Genomic DNA, 7772 nt, shown 5'->3' on the forward strand with positions numbered 1-7772 from the left:
GGTTCTGCTTTTGGATCCGAAGACCCGAATTCCTGAAAGACACCTGGAGAGACCTAGTTTATCACCGTAAACACTCATTTATTTCATTAAATGTGCAATTTACAGTGTAACACACTCCTCCCTGTTTTTCTACGTGCATGAGCACCTTCGGACCCACATAATATCTTCATCGCGCAAATTTTTTCCCGAAGCCCGGCCTAAGTCCTATCGGGGTGCCCCCGGGTACCGGACGTTCACCCACAAAGACAAAGTCGTCCATTGATAGTCGAGCCACTATCTGGATTCCGCGTTCTTCCTCAGCTTCGAATAACACTGTAGGCCTTTGAGTTGCGTGTGTGTGTGTGTGTGTGCGCGCGCGTGTGTGTGCGTGCATGCGTGGTGTTTACAGTTTGGAGCGGAGGAGCGCGAGCCTGCGGGCGGTGTGTGCGCACGCACGAGTGTGTGTGTCTTGGCCGTGGACGTCGAGGTCGCTGGAGGAAGAAGGCAGGGAAATGTGAGAGCTGCCTGTGAACTCTCTCCAGAGCAATGCAGTCATTTCCTTAGCGACTGAAAACAAACATTCGCACTTTCGGAGAGGAAGTGACTCAATCCCTGCGCTGCTGCCTCTTCTCCTCCAGGCCGGCGGTGCGGCGCAGCGCGGCCTCGCCCGGGATCATAGCGCCGACCCGCGCCGCGCTCCTCGCCGATGGACCGCGGGGGGCTGCCGTAGAAATCGCTGAATCGGCCGAAACAAAATAACGTTCTCTTATATTCCGGAGAAGATCCGTCTTGAAGGCGACGCTTCACTTTGCCCACATTTCTTAAGGAAGCTGCACCACAGTATTTTCAAGGAGCTGAAATAGCTTAGTAAACTGTAAACGAAGCAACTGAAAGAAAAATCTTATTTTTAACATAGTTCAGAACAGCAGAGAACTCTGTGTAATGTGCATTAAACAGTTTATCCCTTAATTAGTGATGTAATAATAACAACCCCGTGATGGAACACATGATGGAGACGGGTAACATCAGTACTAATAGAAATTACCGGCAGCATGTAACTGAGTACACGAGCGCATTGTCTTATTGCGCATGATGGTGCAGCGGGTTGCGTTCGTACCCCACCGCTCCCGGGCTGTACAACTGGACGTGGGTTCAATTCCTGCTCAGTCTGTGTGGAGTTTGCATTTTCTGGTCAGTTCAAAGACCTGTGTTTCATGTGTACTGGTGGCTCCAACTTGCCCTTGTGTGTGTGTGTGTGTGTGTGTGTGTGTGTGTGTGTGTGTGTGTTACTTTGTTCTGTACAGGTGAATGAAAGATTGTGGGAACTGGTACACTGTTACACTGTAACTTACACAGTAAGTCACCTTGGATTGAGGTATGAGCTAAATACTAGTTAAGGATCATGGTTTGTGACTTGAGAGAAAAGCCTCTAAAACGAGTAAATGTTATGTGCTCTTCTGCCAAACTGGAGCAGGAATTTCTCTGACGAAACGTCAGCGTCTGCATTTCTTGAGAAGGCTGAGGAAATCTGGCGCGCCAAGCCGAATCCTCGGAAGCTTCTATAGGTGTGCAATCGAGAGCGTCCTCACCGGCTCTAGCACGGTGTGGTTTGGAGGCTGCGCAATACAGGACCGTGAGGCGCTACAGCGAGTGGCGAAAGCCCCTCGAACCATCACTGGAGAGCCTGTACCAGGCCAGAACCATCAGAGAGCCACCAGCATCATCAAGGACAACAGTCATCCCCAGCACAGCCTTTTCACACTCCTACCATCAGGCAGACGCTACAGGAGTGTTAGAGCCAGAACCTCAAGACTGAAAAACAGTTTTTACCCACAGGCCATGAGGCTTGTGAAGGACACCCATCCACTGCCTCTCCACCCATAACGACAGACACAGATTACCTTCTGAGCCTGAGAGGTGTCAACTAACCCATCCTTCCTACACACACATACACACCCACGTCAATATCATCAGAGACCACAGACTACCTCCGCATACCTTGCGTACACAAACACACACCCCCCTCGACTGCGAATAGACCCAATCTACCTCTGCAGGAATTTGCACATGTACGACTTCCATGTTTACATTGCGCACCGCACACTTTATATACACATATAACCTCATTTCTTGGATTTTTGCACTAATAGTAATCTTAGCAATTTCTGTAATTTGTGACTTTGCACTAATAGTAATTTTTGTAAATCTGTGATTTACACCTTGTGTTTTTCTTTCCTTAACGTCCTTATAATTTATGTCATAGGCTGCTGAGAGGATTCACAGAGTAAGGATCTCATTGTATGGTGTAACAAACTGTTTACTGTACACATGACAATAAACTTTTGAATCTTTAGACGGACCGTCTCCTTATCAGCTCACAATGACGTGAAACTTCAGTTTCTTACTAAAAGTAAGTTGCAGTATTTGAACCAAAAATAAAAGTACATATATTCAATCAAGTGCCACTTCTACTGTCTCATGAGTGTTGCTGAACACTGATTGTGTTATAAATAGCTGCCCTCATAATAACAGAAATGATGCAGAAGTGCTTATTTCCAGTTGGTTTTTGATCATAGCAAATTTTGCACCGATTAATCATTTTTGAGGAAAAAAGGCCGGAACTGAGTCTCTGGGTGCTGACCTGTGACCTTTGATTTAACCCCATACAAGGTGAGAGAGACACACGGACAGACGGAGGGACAAAGAAAGTGAGATGGAGGGAGAACGAGAGACGGAGACAGACAGACGGAGACAGGAGAGGGACAGAGAGGGGGACAATAAGAGAGGTGGGAGAGCAGGACAGAGAGCGGGACAAAGAGAGAGACACACAGGCGCACGCATACAGCGATGGACTGCTGTCCGGTTTGTCCGAAGTGACACTGACAGCTGTTCTATTGGTCACTGCCGCAGGAGTCAAAGCGATATTATGTACTTTTCTGACATATCTATATAGTAAAAAAGCAGAGATTGGCGTCGCGTGCATGGTGTACCCTAGTCTAGCGCTTTGTGCTCTGTGATAGGCTCCGAACCTCCGCGACCCTGACCCTTAAGTGGACAGTGGAAGTGAGGGGTCGAGAAAAAGAAATTATTGTTATGTTTTCTATTTTAAATGTATTGTCTAATTTAAATACTAAAATGTAATAATATACAGCGTATATTTGTAAGAGAATAATAATGTGCATCATATGGTAGAGGCGTATGAAAATAAATATGTGGTGCCAGTGCAGTGCACTGATTGAATACTGAAGCACAGGGGGCGATGATGGGCGGTTAAGGGGCGAAACGCTGTGTCACACAGGGAGCCACTCTGTGCTGCGCGGCGAGGCGCGGCGCGGCTCCAGGTCCTCGGTCGGAGGAGGGCTGCCTGCTCACACTCTTTCTCCTCCCATCACCTCCACACACACGCACGCACGCACACACACATTCATACTCAGTCACTCTCCATCCAGGCAGCAGCGCGGAGCCAGGAGAGCGGCCCAAGCACTCAGACTCAGAGCCATGCGCTGCTAGACTCATCATCATCATCATCATCATCATCATCATCTCCAGCTTTAATTTTATTTTTTTCCCGCGCCACGCACGTTCTCGCAGTTTCCGCGGCGCCACGCGGCTCTGCTCTCAGGCGATGTGGGCGCGCGGCGAACTTTAGCCGCCCGTCCCGAGCTCCGTCTTCTTCTTCTTCCCGTCTCGCTTCCCAGCGTGGCGCCGTGTCCGTCTCCGTGTCCGTGGACGGGAAGGTCGCGCGAGCCCGCGACGATGCCAGCATGCCTCGGCTCGTGATCTGCGCTCTGCTCGTGCTGGGGCTCGCCGTCCACGGAGCGGCTCCGGGCGCTGAGCGCGCGCCCGCCCGCGAGCGCTTCAAGGTGGTCATCGCCCCCCTCATCTGCAAGCGGACGTGCGCGAGGGGCCAGTGCCAGGACACGTGCGAGCAGGGCAACAACACGACGCTCATCGGTGTGAACGGCCAGTCGGCGGACACGCTCACGGGACCGGGCTTCCGCGTGGGTGAGTGAGCGCGAGCCGAGCGAGTGCCCGCCGCCGCGATCGGGACACGCAGCTGCGCTGCCGCGCGATCGTATTGAATAATATTATACGCGTTGGAAGCGACGGTGAACCGCGCCCGCTTCCGCCTTCGCACCGCGGTGCCCTTCGTGACCGTCGGTGGATTGACCCCGCGCGCCGATCGCGCGCCGTTTCCCTCCAGCTGTTTTCCGAAGCGAACGGGTTCAAACCCCCTTCGTGGCTCGTGTTCGCGAACTAGGCGCCACTCAGTTGCTTTGCATGAAGTTACTGCTTTAACTGCCCTTGCGGTCCGGTGCATTTCTCCCATTGTGGGAGTATGATAAAACCATTCACAGGCTGGAGGGGGAGGGGGAAGGGGACACACCCAGGACGGGACGCCAGTCCATCACAAGGTACCCCACGCGGGACTCGAACCCCGACCCACCAGAGAACAGGCAGAGGCCAAACCCGCTGCACCGCTGCACCACCGCACCCCCTCTCCAAAAATACAGTTTGTGTCAACTGGAAGAAATATCATACTAACACACTGAACACACACAGTGTCTTGTTAAGACTAATAGATGAAAGACTCCAGATGGGACTAATTAAGAGATCAAAGCCAAGGGCTGAAACAAAACAGATAATTTGCCCTTATTAAGCTAAAGGCTTGATACCTAACTTGAGTGCCTTACTATGTTTACTTAATGGGGGGTAACTCCCGGAAAGACACGGGGACACTTTTTTTTTTTTTTTTTTTTTTTTTTTTGCACGGGTGATGATCAGACTTGCCGATCCTAGGGTTTGGGTTGGGTCTGTGTCCCAGATCTGTAAAACCCCCATCAGTCCACCGCAGTAGCTGACCCCTTGTTACTGCAGCAGCGGTCACATTCGGTTCGACCCCTTGCTCCCCGGCCGTACTTTTGAGGCACGGTCACAAAACTTTGACCTTGCGCCCCACGAAAGCCAAAGCGCGTTTCCGGTTGTGACTTTAAAATGCCATCATGCGCTGGGAAGCCAACCTGTGCCCTCGTACGGCGAAGCCAAAGAATCTGTCATTGTGGATGTGTCATTAAAAGCGCCTTCGCTTATGTTATGACTGCAGCTATTTAAACTTGTAACTATGGAAACGTAGCAACTAAGTAAGTAATTGACAGCTAATACCGTAGTGGGTCGAGTTGCAGCTTTCGGATCCGAAGGTTGCGGGTTTGAGCCCCGCCTCCGGCTGTAATACCCTTGAGCAAGGTACTTACCCTAAATTGCTCCAATAAAATTACCCAGCTGTATAAATGGATAAATAATTGGAACTTAACACTGTAAGTCACTTTGGAGAACAGCATCAGCTAAATGAAAAAATGCAAAAGTAATGTGGCTGCACTGTTACGATAATGAGTGAATAACAACGCTTTCCGGAGATCTCCCGGGCAGCGAGCCCGTGCTCGTTCTTTGCACCCAGCGTCGGCGGCGGCGAGGCGCGGTGCCACGCAGTCTGCGCCCTGCGCTTGGCGCTTCTGGTTGCCCCTTCTTTTGCAGCGCCGTGCTCCGACAGGTCGGGCTCTGGCAAGGAAAACAAAACGAGCCCTGTTGCCCTGCTTTTTATCAGCGCCGAAAAAATGCTCTAATCGCTGTTTGATCTGGCAAGGCCCATCTCCTTGAAGTGATGAAGACCAGAGCGGAGAATAAGCACCGTGCATTTCGTTTCAGAGGCATTTATAATCGTAGCCTCGGCTGCACGTTACTTCCGATTAGGGCTTTTCCCTCTTTTCAGCCCGTCGCGTTACGCCGGGGCCTGAAATTATTTCAGTTTTTCTTTTCCCCGGTCCCCTCGTCAGGTTAGGCCGACTAAAGTTTGGCTCAGGACGCGGGCCGGGGATAAAAATAAACCGTGGCGATCAAAAATAAATGAGGAAGCTAATTCCTTCGCCGTGAAAGCCACATTTGTGGAATTATGCGCTCAGCTCTCGCTGAGATTTGAGCCACGGCACCGCGCGCTCGGGGCCTTCGCCGTAGCTCCAGATTTTTTTTTTTTTTTAAAGCCTTCATACGAGCAAAATGATTAATTCCCTTCAGATTATTATAGTAATACCGCAGCAGTTCGAACACTACCGTTGTTACATATTATAAAATGATGTACTGCTGCAGTCTCGATTAAAAAAAAAAAAGGCAATATCAGCCCTAATGTACATTTTGTACCAAGCTTATATTATATTTGATACTGAGCTAATAAGCTTGAGTTACAATAATACATTTACTGGCCTACTATAAGTCCTTTATTCCCTAAAAGCTACTGAAATCAAATGCAGCTGTTGAACTATTACTAAAAATTCTTAACTTGTTGGACCCTCCCTGTGTCAGCCTTGCATCCAAGAAGGCTGTAAATCACGTTCCGCTGAGGGTGTCCCCTGTGTCTTTTTTTTTTTTTTTTTACTCTGCTGAACATTGTACTTTACTAGGCTACGGTCCATTTGTGTGCCCCTGTCCAGCAGACCGCGGCGTACGCCGGTGTCAGCGCTTGGCATGCGTTGCACGCCACGCACGTGCGTATGCGCGCCCGTCCGCACGCGTGCAGGGAGGGGACGGCGGTGAGCTGGAGAGCGCGTGGAGTTTCGCCGTTCGGTCGCAGCGTGCCGTAGAAAGACAAACCAGTACAGGTTCTTCTCAGAATCTGCTTAATGCCACTGCCGTCACAGTTCAGAGCATCCGGCAATCCGGTCCGCCCCACGAACGGTGCTGGGCACCACGCGTATTCCAGCAGTCCCGGTCTGCGGGCCGTGGGAGCGCCATCCAAGGGTACGAGGCTCAGCTCCTATCAGGATGTGTATGTGCTTGTTTTTATAACCATCTGTTTGCTTGGCATAATTGGTCACACGCACGCACGCACGCACCATCTGAACCACTTGTCCCATACAGGGTCAAGGGGAACCAGAGCCTAACCTGGCAACTGAGGGCATAAGGCCAGAGGGGGAGGGGACACACCCAGGACGGGACACCAGTCCATCACAAGGCACCCCAAGTGGGACTCGAACCCTAGACCTACAGGAGAGCAGGACCCGGTCCAACCCACTGCGCCACCACGCCCCCTCTCATAATTGGTTAATTAGCATTTAATGATATTTACTATTAATACTCAGGTTTCCCCCGGAATGTGACACAGAATGTCCTGAATACACTGTAAAACAGTTGCACTCTTCTGATATTCCATCGTTTTTTAATTTTTTTTAAAAAAGATCATTTATCAGTAAAAAGAAGTAAATAAAACTGTGCACAAGGCCAGAATAGACTTGAATTCGACACTTGGGCTGTGGGCTATGCCTGATGCCCGGATACAGTTTTGAATGGTTTTTCTGAGGCTGCTGACGCTTTAATTTCCTCTCTTTATGAATGTATAAGTATGTGCTGTTACTGAATTAATCTTAGCAAAATGAGAGAGAAGCGCATGAGGAAGCAGTACCATACTGTGCATTTCCCTGCTTATACCTAGTGTCGTCACATTTGCTCATTTCTGCAGGATGGGTTCGGCTTTTTCCCCCCATTTATACAGCACCTTATTGTTGCCATGGCAACTCAGGAGGTTTCTCGTTCAAAGGTCCTGCAGCAAATGTTGGGGATGGGCTTAGAGTCGAGAGCCTTGGGGTTACCGGGTCAGGGGACAGCTTGTAATGTAGCGGTTAGGACTGCTGCCTTAGGCCCTGAAGGTTGCAGGTTCAGATCTCACCTCTGGCTGTAGTAGCCTTGAGCAAGGTATTTACCCTAAATTGCTCCAGTAAGTTACCCCGCTGTATAAATGGGTAAAT

At 50.1% G+C, this 7772-nt stretch overlaps 1 protein-coding gene across 4 annotated transcripts in view; it reads left to right on the forward strand.

The window, feature by feature from the left end:
* Nucleotides 1–3330: 3330 nt before the first annotated feature.
* The window catches only part of LOC108934395 (latent-transforming growth factor beta-binding protein 3-like), a 55410-nt gene continuing 50968 nt past the window's right edge, over nt 3331–7772 (forward strand). For all 4 annotated transcript variants that reach the window (XM_029251127.1, XM_029251130.1, XM_029251129.1 and 1 more), the window contains exon 1: nt 3331–3984. In XM_029251127.1, the coding sequence (XP_029106960.1) occupies nt 3744–3984 (241 nt within the window). In that variant the 5' untranslated portion in view covers nt 3331–3743. The remainder of the gene's footprint in view (nt 3985–7772) is intronic.

This window comes from Scleropages formosus, chromosome 4 (assembly GCF_900964775.1).
Source record: "Scleropages formosus chromosome 4, fSclFor1.1, whole genome shotgun sequence".
In the NCBI taxonomy this organism is placed as follows: Eukaryota; Metazoa; Chordata; class Actinopteri; order Osteoglossiformes; family Osteoglossidae; genus Scleropages; species Scleropages formosus.